Raw genomic sequence first — 16,898 nt, 5'->3', positions numbered from 1 at the left:
ATTTTTGTTACTTTTGAAAAAAAAAAAAACAAATAAGAAGAAAGAAATATTCTGGCCACCTGAAATCCAAGATGGCTGCTATTTTTTTTCAAGATGGCCGCCATAATCAACAGCAAAAGTCTTACTTCTTGCAGTAAAAACGCACAGACTTTACCAATATGGACGATTCTGGTACCAAATCATACGTTTTGGATGAAGAATCCGATTTTTTTTTTTTAACTTCTATATATCAACAATAGTCCTTTTATCTTATTTGGTACTTTGGATTAAAATGACAAAATTGTGGTCAATTGTAGTAGTGCAGTAGGTCTTCGATGTATGTAGTTTGGGGTGGGGTAGTAGAAGTAGTACCTCAGTTTCAGGAGTCAGCCACACCCTTTACTCATGAATGGACTCCTGTGTTAGTTCTCTAAAATATGCAGAATAAATGGAAATACTAGTTGTAGATGTATCACTCTTAATAAAATCTTTTTTTTTTCATATCATTGCAAATGCCATGTTCCCTGTTAAATTTGATTCCCTCGACATGAAAACCAAACCAAGATGAAGTCAATCGGTTACTGTGGTAAGACGATGCAAGTTACATGCCGGAACGGTGGCCATCTTGGAAAATGGTAGCCATCTTGGATTTCAGGTGGCCATTGAATTTTTTTTTTTTTAATTGGATTTCTTGTCCGTTCCCACGGTTACAGTGAGTTCAGCTTGACGTCGACGTTCATCCTCCCGTTTTGACCAACTCTGTCCATGGCGTCACGATCTCCGCGGCGTCAGATCAGGATTTGTGTTTTGGGCGGCGGCTCCAGTTTCCGTGACAACGCCGTGAGGATGAGGTTGAATTTGTCGTAGCGGTCCGATTGGTTGACCGAGGCGCCGCGGCTTCCCCACAGCAGCCGCAGCTGAAAGTCTGTCTTAAACACTTCCAGCAGGTCGTCGTCGCACTCGAACCCTGAAAAAGAACAAACAAAAAAAACAACGCAGACGAGTTTAGAACGACTCTCAGCTTTCCTATCACCGACAGACCGATTGGCGTGTTGGTCGTCACCCCGCAAGGCCTCCTGGGCGTGAAGCGCGTAGCTCCGGGCGTTGTGAGCCATGCCTCGCGCCGCCTCCAGGTGACGCAGCATGATGTCGCAGCCGTGGTCGCTGGTTTCCCAGAGCTCCGCCCCCTCGGGGGCGAGCGACGGACGCTCCATCAGAGTGAGGAGAGGCAGCAGGAGCGGCACGCCGACCGCCGGAGGAGGGGAGGCTGCGGCCGGACAAGAAAGCTCGTCAGACCAACATCTCGTCATTCACGTTTTTAAAAAAAGGCAGAAGCTCCGCCTCCCTCAGAGATGGCGTGGGAGGGTTAGATTCCGGCGCTGTCGCGCTCTTACCGGTTCCTTCGTACAGGTTCTTGTAGAACGGTTTGAGGACTTTCTCGTAGCTGATGGCCGTCTGAGTGAAGTTCCTGCGAAGTGCCGTCCAGGTTTCCTCTAATCGGCTGATCTGAACCAAGAAAATAACACAAAAATTTTGTTTTAAAAATAAAGCTGCAATCTTGCTGGTCGGCGATTTGAAGCATGTCCCCCAGGTGGCGCTGCGACTGACTTGTGTATTTTGTCCAACGGGTGTGATGAGGGCCGTACGTGTGAAGTTTGAGGCGGATTGCTTGAGGTCATTTACACATCACTTCCTGTTTCATTGCAAAACGTCACCAATTGTGGGCGTGGCCACACCCTCAGACTTTAAATTTGTCAAAATGGCCGACTTCCTGCTGAGTTTTCGGGATGTGAACCCCTAAAATGTTATTTCCGTGTGACATATGTGTACCCCATTTCGTAGCTCTGGATGAAATGTGGTGCGGGAGCGTCATTTCCAACATTTTGTGGGAGGTGGCGCTGTTGAGCTTTCTTGCTACTCGCATAAGAGGTTATTTACACACCACTTCCTGTTTCATTGCAAAACGTCACAATTTTTGTGGGCGTGGCCACACCCTCAGACTTTTGCAACAGATTTTGATTAAAAAAAATCAAAACTCCCCAGAATGAGTTCGCTCTAGAAAATCAAGCCCAAATCTGCCATATTTGTCAAAATGGCCGACTTCCTGCTGAGTTTCGGTATGTGAACACCCTACACTTTTATTCCTGCGCGTCTCGGGGTGTGACATATGTGTACTGCATTTTGTAGCTCTAGGTCAGTGGTGTCAAACTCATTTTAGTTGACGGGCCACATCCACACTAATCTGACCTCTGGAGGGGTCAAGTCAAGTCAATCATAACATATTAAGCTGCAGATACGGACAAATGCAACGTCTTTCCTTCTTTTGATTCTTTTGTAACTGCAAGGATTTGCCAGTCTATTCTGAAATATACATATTAAAGGAAATTAGATATTATTATATTTGCAAAAAAAAACAACCCTCAGTCACCTGAATCTGGTATTCGGGATTAAAACAATTTGTCATCATCTGGAAATTGTTTTGAGTTTACGTGTCTAAAGTATCATCTCACATAAGTTGGACTCATTGTTTTATTGTGAAAGGCGTTGCGTCATGCGACCTCCACAGATGCATTAATGTCGGGAGTCAAATTCTGACCAAGGGTGGTTTTGAATGTCATTTTTGCCGATCTAGTGTTTTTACATCAGCCTCTGTCAGTTTTCATTTTTATACTTCACACTTCAAAAATCACATGGCGGTCGGAGTAGATCGTCTGGTGGGCCGGTTCTGGCCCCCGGGGCCGCATGTTTGACACCCCTGCTCCAGATGAAACGCGGTGCGGGAACATCATTTTCAAACATTTTATGGGAGGTGGCGCTGTTGAGCTTTCTTGCCACTCGCGTGTGTATTTCCTCCAGTATATCAAGATTTCTACCCGGTCTGACGCGTGTGCAAAGTTTGGCAACTTTCCCCAAGAGGCGTCGGTCTTGTCGGGAGAGTCCTTTGACATTTTTAAATTTCGCGGGTGTGTACCTGCTGCAGGTCCAGAGCCTTCATCAGCGCCGTGAAGGCGAACAGGTCCCCCACCACGTCCTTCAGCTCCACGGCCACCAGGATGATTCGGTTCAGGGTGGACGCCCGCTCCTCCACGCTGCCCGTGCAGCCCAGGATGTCCACGGCGACGCCCACCGCCATGGTGTGGTGCCTGCGAGGCGGAGGAAGAGGCGCTTTACCCCCTCCACCCCATGGTCCAGCAGAGGGGGGTGGGGGGGGGGGGGCTGTGGTACCGCCTCGTTGGCTTACCTCTCCATCAGGTCCAGACGCAGCTGGCGGCCGTGAGGCAGCGTCACCAGCTCCAGGCCGGAGGACACGCCCATCTGACCTCTGACCTCCGCCGTCACCCCGAGGATCCGCGCGACCTGGAGGGCAACAGGTGAGCGTGGGTGTGTGTATATATATATGTGTGTGTGTATCTATGTTTATGTATGTGTGTATATCTGTGTATCTATGTGTATCTCTATATGAGTATCCGTGTGTATATCCATGTGTGTATATCTATGTGTGTCTATCTGTGTGTGTCTATCCATGTGTGTACATCTATGTGTGTATGTCTATGTGTGTCTATCTGTGTGTCCATCTGTGTGTGTATATCAGTTTGTGTATCGATGTGTATCTCTATATCTCTATGTGAGTATATATCTGTGAGTATATCGATATGTGTATATGTGGGATTCTTGTGTGTGTATCTATGTCTTTGCATCTATGTGTGTATATATCCAGGTGTGTATATCAGTTTGTGTATCTATGTGAGTATATAGCAATGTGTTTATCTATGTATGTATATCTACGCGTGTCTATCTTTGTGTGTACATCTATGTGAATCTCTGTATGAGTATATATATGTGTGTAACTCTATATCTCTATGCGAGTATATATCTGTGAGTATATCTATATGTGTGACTATCTATGTGTGACTATGTGAGTATATCGATGTGTATATGTGTGATCTACGTGTGTCTATCTATGTGTGTCTATCTATGTGTGTCTATCTATGTGTGTCTATCTATGTGTGTATATCTATGTGTGTGTACCTGGCAGTCGGCCCTCAGCAGGTGTCGGGCGATACTCTGGTGGTCGTGGCTCAGCAGCAGCTCCTTCGCTCTCTTCAGCACCGACATCTCCAGCGGTTTGTTTTCCGGGGGGAGGAGCCGGGAGGAGAAGTGGGCGGGTCTGAAGCTTGACTCCGCCTCCTCGATTGGCCGCTGAAAACTGGCCCGCCTCTTACCACCCTCCCCCTCCTCCTCTTCCTCCTCCTCTCTCCCTGTGTCCTCATCTTCCTCCTCCTCCTCCTCCTCGCTGGTATTCTCCAAGGCGGCGATGGCGTGATGGTAGGAGCTCCTGTCCAGGCCCCTCCCCCCGCCCGCCTCCTCCGGCCCCCCCTCCCCCTCCCTCCTCAGCCTGTCCACGTAGCTGCAGAGCTGGAGTTCAGGGTGGAGGTCCTTCCTGGCTGGTCCGGGCGGCTCGGAGGAGGAGGAGGAGGAGGAGGAGGAGCCCAGGGCGTTGCTCATGTGAAACTTCAGGGGCTTGACGGGAGGAGGAGGAGGAGGAACGGGGAGGAGGGGAGGACCTGCGGAGGGAAGACAATAATCACTTTTATCAATGCGACCGGGTCGTTCTCACCCAGACGGCGGAGCACGGGGCGTTACCTGCAGTCCTCCAGGAGGAGGCGCCAGAGCTCCCGCGCGACGGGTCCGGAGGAGGCGCGGCCAGGCGGGAGGAGGCGCAGCAGGAGGCGGGCGGGTCTGCGGAGGTGGGCGGAGGCACCACCGGGAACTGGGGGCAGGGGGGGCGGGGCAGGCGGACCACCTTGCTGGGCTTGGGCGGCGGCTTGGGGCACAGCTGGCTGTCGGAGCCTCGGATCGCCTGACCTGGAAAAACCCACGAGACACGGCGGGTCACCACAGCAGCCCGTCACCACGGCAACGCCGGGTCGTCTCTCCGCACGGCGACACGTCTTAGGAGCCTCAAAATCTTTTTTTTTTTTTTTTTTTTTTTAAGCAAGTTTCAGAGGAATTGGAAGACGAGCGGACGGACAAACAACACACATGAGCCGAAAACGACGATGTCACAGCCCCGCCTCTCGAGCTTTAACCCCGCCTCCCTCTACGTGATGTCACTGAACAACAACAACAATATGGCGGACGACGCGCCGTCGGCGGAGCTGCTGACGCTCCTCAACGAGGACACACGTCGGATGTCGGATTTGTTGAAAGCGAGGATGAGCAGGAGGATTTCGGTGTGTTTCTTGAGTCGCGACGCCGCCTAAAGGCCTGGCAGGAGAACTGCAGCCTCTGCTGGACGGCGTTTGTGTCTGATGGCCTGTATTGCTGGAGGATGTGGAGGTGGCGTTCAGAAAATGGCCGCCGCCCGTACCTGCTTGGGGCTCGGCTGACCTCCGGGACGCCGACGGGCTCAACGCCGGCTCGCTGCCCGTCCGGAACACCAGAGGCTTGTGGGCGGAGCCACACAGCAGCTGGTCAGCAGAGTGCTGGGGCGGCGGCCTAGAACCTGGAGACACACGGGGAGTGGATCACTATCTGACATTCAGAACACAAATGAAGAGAATAGCAGAAAATATTACAATATTAATAAGTGACGAAGGGAATGAAGATGCATATCGGCTGGTGGAGGAACTCAACGCTGCCCCCCGGTGGCCAAAACAAGGAATGACCAAAGATCTGCCTGCCGGGAGTGGAGTTTTGTTCCGACGTTTGCTCACCGAGGGGCAGGAAACTCTCCGACTGGTGGGCTTTGAGGGGCCGGCGCCGCTCCTGGACGTGATTGAGACTCGCCGGCTGGCTGCCGCAGCGACTCTTCAGCCTGCGTGATGGAGGGAGAGAGAGAGAGAGAGAGAGAGAGAGAGAGAGAGAGAGAGAGAGAGAGAGAGAGAAGACAAACGTCTCGTCAACGAGGAGGGAAATATGACATCCCTTCATCTTCTGACTCTCAAACCTGCAGTGGAATTCACTGCCACTAGAGGGCGCCAAGTTGCCACCCCATCTAACACATTTACCACCAGAAGAAATAAAAATGTTAAGTTTTTTGTCCATAAGAATAATCTATTTTACTGTTTTAAACTCAAAGAATCGTAAGAAAAGTCACAATTTAAAATATTTGATTTCAAGAAAAGTGAAGTTCAATGTTTTATACTTTAAATACAGTAAATTATGATATTTTTGATTTTATTGAGAGTACATTTTTGACATTTTAAATGGTCGCAAGAGTGGATTTTAATGGTTTTTTTAAATTTATGCACAGATGAATTTCATGTTTTGGATTTTTATGTTATGTATGTAATTTTAATAATAGTAGCATTTAATATTTTTGTTTTTTGCTGAATCATTAGTAAATCTTTATATATTTTTTTATTTTAAGAACAGCTGAATTTCATGTTTTGACATAAATTATAGTAAAATCTGACATTTCTGATTTTAAGAATGGCAATATTTTAATATTTTTAATTACAGTAAATTTTTACCTTTGTAATTTTAATAATAATATTGGTATAGTAATTGGTTTTTTGCTTAAACATGAGTACATTTGAATGTTTCTGACTTTAACAATAATGGATTTTCATGTTTTTGATTTTAAGAACATATAAATTTCACTTTTTTGTCATAAATTATAGTAAACTCTGACAATTTTGATTTTAAGAATGTTTTATTTACTTTAAGCATAGTACATTTTTAAAAAAGAAACTTTTCATTCTCCATAATCATTAATGATTATTTTTGTCATAACATCATAGGTATTAAAACAGCATGTCGACTCATTCTAAAAGTCACAGATGTTGAAGAAAGAAGGAGCTCCAGGGTAGATGACGCCCCCTGGGGGGAGGTTTAGAGTCCCCCCACCCCCCCCCCCGGTGTGTTTCCCACCTGAGCTGGCTGTCGGTTCCCAGGCCGAGGTCCTGGCGGCGGCCGGCCTGGCGCCCGGCCTGCATGCCGTCCGGATCCTCATGTCCGTTGGCGATGTTGAGACTCAGACGCTTCTGATTCCGCCTCTCGTGCCTCATGAGGGCGGCCTGGCAGCGGCCGCCCACCGGGTTGTACTTCTCCTCCAGGAGGCGCAGCGGCAGTGTCCGGTTGACGGGCTGGAAGATGATGGCGCCGACCACCTGCAGGGGAAAGAACCAGGAAATGACCTCCACAAATACCGACGTCGTCCTGAAGGATTCTGAATGTTTGCTGATGACACAACTCTCTGTGTCTCATGTACATCTCATGTACATCTAAACTCTCTGATGAAAGGAAAGTTTTTCTTTGTGTCTCAGATCAAACAAACAACTACAGACTATAGGAATATGTTTTATTTTCAGTTGTTGATAATACATTTAATTTCTGAGAAGAAACTGCCTGTAAAAAAAATATGTATATAAAAACAAATAACAAAAAAGACATTTTGCAAACTGCACAATACAGTTTAATCATTAACTAAAAATAGAGAATGTATAGAAATGGAACTGATTCTTGCTGAAATGAAGTTCTTTTTGTGTTAATTAATTAAATAATTCATTTATTATGATTTTCTACTTATTTATCTCAGATTTCTTTAAATAGAAAATTTATAGAAATGGAACTGATTCTTGCTGCAATGTTTTTTTAATTAATACATGTTTTATTTATTGTAATTTTCTATTTATTTATCTCAAATGTCTTCATTTTTTTTTTCTTGTTGCCATCAGTACCCAACTTAAAAGTGAGATTCCTGCTATGTGCAGATTTTCCTCTCTACTGGGGAAGAAGAAAAGACAGAATCAAACATAGAAAATGACCAAATCCAAAAAATGGGACAAACTTCATCCAGACCAAACTACATCCAGACCAAACTACGTCCAGACCAAACTACATCCAGACCAAACTACTGGACGGAGGCTCACCTGTGAAACGGCTTTTCTGTTTCCCACGTAATATCTGATGAGCGCCGGCACGCTGTCGAAGCCTTCGCGCTCCAGCCGGTACTCCACTCTGGAATACGCCTCGTTCAGCGTCACCACCTGAAACACCGACAGGACCACTGAGACATGTCCAAGGTCCAGGACCACCGAGACATGTCTGTCCGTCCAGCCGTAATCTGGATCGTATTTGACGGCAGAACGAGTCGACCAATGACATTAAAATGATGGTCGCAGTGAAAGCAGTGAGCTTTTTAAGATATGTCCCCTCTGAGGACGTCTTCAGGATGGACAGAGTCTTTTAGACGTGGTTTTGGACAGTGTTTGCTGAGTCGGCAGGAAGAACGGCTGTTGACAAAGTGTCTCCACGCAGAGACGTTTCTTCACCGTGTCTGAACTGACGTACCCATCAAACCCATGATAGAAGAAATTAGTTTAAAGGACAGGAAGGGAATGTCCCAGCATTCCAGCGTCGGCGGAGGTTGTACGTCTCTGGAATGGACCATGGATTCAGGTTCGATATTTACATTTAACCGCCAGACAAAGGGGAGGACAGTGGAGACAGAGGGAGAGGAGACGGCCAGTCCATCACCACGTACTTCTTGAAGGTTCCAAGCCACTTTCAGGACTGAGGCCCCGCCCACACGACCCAAAACTGTCTGTTTCCTTACACACTTTCCCGTCCACATAAAGACGACTCAAACCCACACATACACCGGGCCTACAGGGGGCGCTGTGGCGCCGCTTCATATAGGCCTGGTTGATGCCAGGTTTCCGTCAGACACGTTAGGTCCATTATAGAATCGTGTTTGAGACGGTGTTCCAACACTTCCAGTCCGCTTCACGTCTTCCCTCCCGCCGACTCGGTGGGACCGCCGGGTTTCCACTACGGCGGGAAAACGTGTGACAAAAATAGCCCCTGATGTTTCCGGAAGAGACGTGCGATTTCGGTTGCGTATCTCCGTAGTTAACTTTACTGGCCAGAGACGGACACGTGACTCGACGCTGCCACCCCGGTGTCGAAATGATGGAATGACTTCAACGTCAACCACGCCGAAAATAAACCCAAAGACGTCACAGCTCCTGAGGGTATTTTTCTCGTTTTTGTTATTGTTATTGTTTCTTTGCGTCACCTTCTTGTTGATCTTGAAGTGCTGCGCTGCGTTTCTCCACTGGCAGGTCAGGACGTAGTTTCCCCGGCTGGACAGCGAATCACGGACCAGGAAGTCTCCGTCGCGCTGCACCAGGTTTTCCGCCACCTGCAGAACAAGACGCCGCGTCACGTGTCGAGCTCGGCCACACACACACACACACACACACACACACACACACACACACACACACACACACACACACACACACACACACACACACACACACACACACACACACACACACACACACACACACACACACACACAGGTGGTTCTCTCCTGACCCTCCGTCGCCGCCGCCGCTCCTCAAGTTGTGATCTCCCTGCGAGCGCCGGTACGTTTAATAATACGGGTTCAACAAGTTTTCACCCGGCCTTCGACAGGGAGGGACTCATGACTCAGATTTGTGAGAGTGTGTGAAAGTGTGAGTGTGTGTGAAAGTGTGTGGGAGAGAGAGAGAGAGAGAGAGTGTGTGTGTGTGTGTGTGTTACCTGTCTGGGAATTTCCCCGTGGTACCACGCGTGGCTCCTGGGCTCCTCGCAGTTCGTCTTCAGCTCCTCCTCCAGCTCCCGGCGGAGTTTGTCCGACGGACCGTCCAGGATGAACTGGTCCCTGGAGAACTGCATCGGGAACAGAGGAACGTTTCACCGGTCAGCGGTCTCGGGTCGCCACGGGTTGCAGGTTCAAGTCCCATCTCTGCCCGTGCTTTCACCAGCTAAAGGTTTTTCCCAGCAGTACTAATCGTCCCCGTACCTGGAACGACCTGGAAAGTGTGTCCTCTCTCTCGCTGGGTTGTTCCAGGTTTTAAAAAGTGTGTTGCTCCAACCAGCCAAACAGAAATCAAACCCTATATAGTGTCATCGGGGGTTTAGCCAATCACAATCAAGCCCTTTGACTCCTCCCACAATCAGGCAGCTCTGCTCTGGCACATGGCACCACGAGAGGTTCGGTGTAAAAAGCCTCAACATGACACGATCGGCACAACCTCATCACAATGACGACCGTCGGCCATAGCGCCACCTGCTGGAGACAGGAAGTGCAGTCTGGTGGAATTCAGTCCACAGGCTGAACCGTCACCGGGCAGAACCCACCGGAGAACCAGCCCGACTGGAACCACTCACAGCTAGCTAGCTAGCTAGCTAGCTAGCTCTCTCTCTCTCTCTCTCTCTCTCTCTCTCTCTCTCTCTCTCTCTCTCTCTCTCTCTCTCTCTCTCTCTCTCTCTCTCTCTCTCTCTCTCTCTCTCTCTCTCTCTCTCTCTCTCTCTCTCTCTCTCTCTCTCTCTCTCTCTCTCTCTCTCTCTCTCTCTCTCTCTCTCTCTCTCTCTCTCTCTCTCTCTCTCTCTCTCTCTCTCTCTCTCTCTCTCTCTCTCTCTCTCTCTCTCTCTCTCTCGTACAGGCGTCATGTAACGTCATCATCCTGTTACTGCTGCCAAAACCTGCCTCCATACACACCTTCATATGACGTACGTAAACACACACACACACACACACACACACACACACACACACACACACACACACACACACACACACACACACACACACACACACACACACACACACACACACACACACACACACACACACACACACACACACACACACACACACACACAGTGTGTCACCCACAGTGACCTTTTATTTTGTAAGTTAATTAATTAAATTAGTTTTTACACAGATTTCTTACATGTACAGAGAGAGAGAGAGAGAGAGACCTCTGGAAATCACACCACAGGAAGTCTCCAGACAGAAAGACCTTTCTTTTGTAACGATGCAATACATAAATTGTTGATACGTCGATAAATAAATAAATAATTAATAAACAAACTGGAGTTATGCTGAACGGTCCCAGTCGACATTAGATCAACACAAAGTGAAAAAATGGTTCAGAGGATTTCAGCAGTGAAGAGATTCTCTGTGGATTTTAAAAGACCATCATGCTTTTTTTTGTTTTTTTTGTTTAACCCTTTGAAGCCCAGAGTGTGTTTGATGGAGATGAGAGTTCACCTCCAGGTCTATCTCTCGCTATTACAATCCTCTGTGTGTGTGTGTGTGTGTGTGTGTGTGTGTGTGTGTGTGTGTGTGTGTGTGTGTGTGTGTGTGTGTGTGTGTGTGTGTGTGTGTGTGTGTAAGCTGCTTGTCCAGCGAGTTCAGCGAGGTGACCACAAAATAACCTCTTATCATAATAGCTCTGATTCACGGTCGTCTCTCGTCCTAATCCCGCCGCCGCCTCGATCCCCGCCGCGGTCGCCAGGCTTCCGGGTGCCGCGCCGCCGAGGCTCCGTTCACACTGCAGGTCCTTGATGCTCAATCCCGATTCGAGTTTTAAAATCCACGTCTACCGGCCTGCAGTGTGAACGTCACCCGACCCCAGAGCGGCCCGCACGGCCAGCAGAGGGCGTGACGTCACGCCCAGCAGCTGTTTACAAAGCAAATATGGACGTCCTGTTGTATCATATATAATAATTACATAACATAATGCAGATTGCATGTGTTCATGTCAAACAGAATTTCTGTGCACCTATAATTATATTGTCAGTAATAATTAATTAGTGAAGCTTTAGTTTCTGGATTGTGAAAAACATTCTGCATTATAATGATTACAGTTACTTTTGATTTAGACCAGAGCAGTAAAACGTCCTTTTTACCTCTTTTGTGACAGAATCATCTACAACATGAACATTTGTCTACAACAAAACAAAAAACCCTCAACAAGTAGACTTGTGCGAGCAAAGGTGATGGTGAAAATTAAAAACTCCTCTTATAAAAGAAGGAAGGTGTGTGTGTGAGTGTTGAACCCCGAGGACAAAGAAATTACCTTTAATTTGGAAATGGTACGTATTTATAGTACTTGGTAATTAAATCTTTCTGATTCTGGAGTGACAGAGTCGAGGAATTCAAAGCCTTATTTGGGAAGAGGTTTGAGATTGAAACCCTGGTTATTTAGGGGCTATAGATTCAGACCCTGGTTCCGGTGGGAGGTACAGATTCAGACCCTGGTTCTGATAGGGGGTCAGGGCTACAGATTGAGACCCTGGTTCCGGTAGGAGGTACAAATTCAGACCATGGTACTGGTAAGGGGTAGGAGGTACAGATTCAGACCCTGGTTCTTTAGGGGCTACAGATTCAGACCCTGGTTCCGTTAGGGGTAGAGGCTACAGATTCAGACCACGGTTCTTTAGAGGCTACAGATTCAGACCCTGGTTCTGGTAGGAGGTACAGATTGAGACCCTGGTTCTTTACGGGCTACAGATTCAGACCCTGGTTCTGGTAGGAGGTACAGATTGAGACCCTGGTTCTTCAGGGGTAGGGGCTACAGATCCAAACCCTGGATCTTTAGGGGTAGGGGCTACGGATTCAGACCCTGGTTCCAGTAGGGGTAGAGGCTACAGATTGAGACCCTGGTTCTTTAAGGGCTACAGATTCAGACCCTGGTTCCAGTAGGGGTAGAGGCTACAGATTGAGACCCTGGTTCTTTAGGGGCTACAGATTCAGACTCTGGTTCTGGTAGGGTGTGAGACAAGCAAAAGCAACACACATCCCTCCATCTTGTCTCCATCTTCAAAAGGTTCCCACCTTTTCCTGTTTACATGAAGATAAAAACATCCTGCGTTCATGCTGGGAATCGTCCCTCTCATCGCCTTTTTAATTAACTGGATCTGGACGATCAGTCTCTGGTGTCACGGTGGCTAAATGGGACCAAAGCTAGACCCACTGAGGCGTCATGGTAGCGCTAGACGGATCCTGGTCACTGTTTCATGTCACAGCTTCAGGTCCAACGCTCCATTTCAGCTTTAGACCTAAAGACAAACTATCTGACGAAAAGTCAGGAGTAAAGATTTTTACCTCAAAGCAACTCTGGGTAGGATTTCAACTTCCAGTGCTTCGCCAGCAAAGAGTGAAATGAGCTTTACTTTCAGAATAAAAGGAAATTTAATGTCCAACGAGATGAGAAACCGATGACAAGAGTGTTTGTTTTTACATTACTGTGTGTTTGTTCCTGCTGCTGATGGTTCCTGTCACTAAATATTACCTTTAATATAAACACCGCCGGCATCAGGTGTGATTTCCACACATTTCACTTCATTTTGTTTTTAAAATTGCTTTCCACGGCTTATTTGAAGCGACTCCCGCTTTTGAAATCAAGACCGAGCCACGAAAACTAGAAAATGTACGAACGAACTGCCTTACAACTCCGAAACACACATATATATATAATCTCTCTTGGAATTAAAAGGGTTAGAAAAATTGGGACATTCATTGTAGGATTTGGCATTATTGTTGACACAGATCTGACTAAATACATTTTATAAATCACTAACTAACTAACTAAATAAATAAATAAATAAAGAGACCCCCCCCAGAGGAGCAGATGGAGCAGCGAGTGAAAGAGTGGAATGGAAGAAGACCTGAGGGCAGCCACAAAGTGAAGCCAAAGAAAAGAAGAACAAGAAGAGGAAGAAGAAGAAGAGGAAGAAGAAAAAGAAGAAGAGAACAAATGAAGGATGAAGAGAAGGTCGACTGAGGAGGAAGGAAAGCGATCAGATGAACAGACTGACTCTTTCCGTAGAGTGGTGGCTCTCGATTATTTTCCATCTTTTTTTTTTTTTATTTATCCATTTTATTTTCTAACATTCTGCTATAAATAGATTTACAATCAAATTATTTCACCAATTTCACCAACTTTTCACAAAAACGCTTTACCCGGGTTGGAAGGACCAATAGATTAGATTATAGCACGTCAGGGGCTAACTGTTAGCCAACTAATCCCTCAAACAAGTGCGAAAAAAAATGTCCCATACAAAGCGGATAAGAGCGGCACCTCGTGGAGGAGATCAAAGGAGATCAGCGTCTGTTGCCATGGAGACGCTCCATGTTTCTGATTTATTTTCTCATAAATTTGAAGAATGGATCCTTGAGAATAGCAGCTGACGACTCCTTTCCGTAATAATTGTGCTGATATTCTGTACTTGTACTTCATCACTGAGCTCCAATACTTCCTGCACCGCTGATAAAGGAGATAAACTACCGGGAGTTTGTCATCCACACACACACACACACACACACGGTTCTGCTCACCTTGGCGTTGATGACAGAGTTCTGGCGGTAGAAGCAGCACATGGCGGCCGTCAGGGCCTTCAGGTTGCATCGCTCTGACATTCTCCTGAACTTTTCCCGGCTGGCAAACAAACGCCGCCTTCGGGGGGGAAGTTTAATTCCCGCTGTAAATCCCGGCCTCAGCTAGTTACCTTGACGACACACCCAACGAGTGTGGAGTCCCCCGAGGACGTCCCGCCCCCCTTCCCACCATCACCCCCGCCGCAGGGGAGACCGCCATCGCTGACCGCTCTTCAAAACACAGTCTGTCAGACTGACAGCATCCTCCTCCACATACTGTCTGTGGCTCTCTCTCCTCCACAGTGTGCTGCAGAGTTAACCCTCCGCCCCCCCCCATGTTTGGATTTAGAGGAAAAAGTCATGTGACCCCGTTGGAGCCAATGGTTTGTGGATTATATGGTGAGCGTCCCAGGGGCACGGTCTCCCTCCTGCTGCCTCTGAAAACAACCAATCGCCTCCAACGTGCCGCCACATTCAATACGACGCAGACACTTTGTGATTTTGGTTTATTTTTATGTATTTTTTCTTCCTTTAAACACATAAAGCTGAGGACACCGGAAACCGAATTTCGCTTAACCTGTAGTTAATGATGGATCAGAGGCGGCACAGATCTGTCATTGATCCTATTTGACAAAAAGAATCAATAATGACGGCAACAGCTTCTCACCACACCAGTTTCTCACTTGGTCACCGAGGACAGAAAAATAAAAAAAGAATAAAAAGTCACAATATCGGCCAAAACTATTTAGTCTCCATCTACACCAGGCAAAACCATCTTTTTTCTCCCCGTCGTTCTCAAAAAATACTCTATACACCGCCAAGAACATGACAGAAAAACAATGCAGTACATATGCCAGGCCGTTTGGTGGCGCTATAAACAACACAGAATCCTCCTGCTCATCCTTGATATATATATATATATATATAAAATATTGCGCGCATGTTTTTCTTGCAAAGTGGTCCTGATTATAATGTACCTGCTTGTCACTTAATGGCTGTTCGGCAATTACACACACACACACACACACACACACACACACACACACACACACACACACACACACACACACACACACACACACACACACACACACACACACACACACACACACACACACACACACACACACACACACACACACACACACACACACACACGGCAGAATCCAGCTAAAAGAGCTCTTCGCAGGAAGTGGAGCCTCTAATTACAGTGTGAACTCTCTGAGGATCCACGGAGGAAATACATGCGGAACATTCCCCCGGGGCGCCGCAGGGCAGCGCACACACTCACGTGCACACGAGCGCACACACACACGCACACACACACACACTCGTACCCCTGCGGACCACAGTAGCCCCAAATCACCAGTTCTGCTAAACGTCCACCTTAAAATACACTCGTTCGTCGCTCAAGGAATGCTGTGGAAAAACAACGCGGACACAAATCTGTGTGCTGAGGTTCTATGTTGTCTATTTCTATCTGCTCGATGCTTCCTGTCAGCAGGACGGAGCCGCTCCAGCAGCTTCCGCCAAATCACACCATCAAGTATGGAAACTCGGGGGTGCATATTCTTGTCAGTAAAAATGTTCTTTGACTTGCAGATTCATATTTACGGCGGCGGCGGGGAGCTGAAAGGAGGAACATGGCGAGCAGAGTTAGTGCGTCCGTCATCTGACGAGGAACGTTGCAGGTTCGATTCCCAGTCATGATCAAGGATCAATCCATAGGATTTTAAATAAAAACTGCAAACATTTTTCCCATGCAAAGCGGATGTGAGGCACATTATGGACATCAAAGGAGATCAGCTCCTGTTGCCATGGAGACGCAGCCTGCTCAGTGTTTCACACAGTGTCTACCTGACCTGGCTAGTTAGCATCGACATGAGCTAATGGCTAACATGCTAGTGATGCTAACTCGGTTCCACAAACAAATGCACAGTTGGTCTACCGAGTGTAGCTCTACCTTTTTTTTTTTTTTTTTTTTTTTATCTGCACGGATGAATGTATATGAATGCAAACTTGACATTTTGTGATAAATATATATACAAGTATTCTATATTAGATATCATTCTTAGTTAGATTGACATATTTTAATACTATTTTAATGCAGAAAGATAATTATGTATATTAAATAATGGAGAAAGGGTAGGATTTGATAAGTTTACATCTTACTACCCCTTTTCAGGCATTTTAATCAGATATATGCGATACATACATATGTTGACTATGTCGGTCTAATTAAAGATAGATTATATATTTTTTGTGTCACTATATTTTCATAAAATTTTATTTATTTATTCAACATAAAATGGTGTATATATCTTTGGATGTGTGTGTGTACATAAAAACATTGGATACGTATGTGATTGCACAAAAGTTATTAAATGTCACATGCCTGAAATGAAAGAAGAAATAAAAGAAAATCCGTCCTTTATCTCTCCGCGTGAAGTTCGGTTGTCAGAAATGCCACAGGATGACGTCCAGCCTCAGAGTGGCGGTTCATCGGGGCAATAAATATCAGCGACTGAGCCGTGAGCGACGGCCATCGATCGGGTGATGGATTCCGACCTGAGCGGCAGACTGCTGCAACGTGACGTCCTTCCCTGCGTCGCCATGAATGTGTGCGGTCTGAGGGCACCAACACAGTCACTGCAATGTTCAACTATTGAAAACACACAGACAGAAAACACTTTCCGAGACGTTGCTCCACTGAAATTGTGAAAATATAAAGTATGGCCCAGTCAGCATCTAAAAC

General features: G+C 46.9%; 1 protein-coding gene across 2 annotated transcripts in view; it reads right to left on the bottom strand.

Moving 5' to 3' along the window:
- Positions 1 to 16,898, bottom strand: part of bcar3 (BCAR3 adaptor protein, NSP family member) — a 37,429-nt gene continuing 20,531 nt past the window's right edge. For both annotated transcript variants that reach the window (XM_080506711.1, XM_080506712.1), the window contains exons 5-17: positions 9,517 to 9,645; positions 9,005 to 9,130; positions 7,857 to 7,973; positions 6,856 to 7,094; positions 5,697 to 5,797; positions 5,351 to 5,485; positions 4,624 to 4,845; positions 4,009 to 4,544; positions 3,221 to 3,336; positions 2,951 to 3,122; positions 1,374 to 1,485; positions 1,043 to 1,246; positions 1 to 946 (exon numbers count right to left, since the gene is read on the bottom strand). In XM_080506711.1, the coding sequence (XP_080362837.1) occupies positions 768 to 946; positions 1,043 to 1,246; positions 1,374 to 1,485; positions 2,951 to 3,122; positions 3,221 to 3,336; positions 4,009 to 4,544; positions 4,624 to 4,845; positions 5,351 to 5,485; positions 5,697 to 5,797; positions 6,856 to 7,094; positions 7,857 to 7,973; positions 9,005 to 9,130; positions 9,517 to 9,645 (2,388 nt within the window). In that variant the 3' untranslated portion in view covers positions 1 to 767. The remainder of the gene's footprint in view (positions 947 to 1,042; positions 1,247 to 1,373; positions 1,486 to 2,950; positions 3,123 to 3,220; positions 3,337 to 4,008; positions 4,545 to 4,623; positions 4,846 to 5,350; positions 5,486 to 5,696; positions 5,798 to 6,855; positions 7,095 to 7,856; positions 7,974 to 9,004; positions 9,131 to 9,516; positions 9,646 to 16,898) is intronic.

Source organism: Blennius ocellaris (assembly GCF_963422515.1).
Source record: "Blennius ocellaris genome assembly, chromosome: 12".
Lineage (NCBI taxonomy): Eukaryota > Metazoa > Chordata > Actinopteri > Blenniiformes > Blenniidae > Blennius > Blennius ocellaris.
Note: the sequence above shows the minus strand (reverse complement) of the source record. Positions and strands in the feature narration are given on the sequence as shown.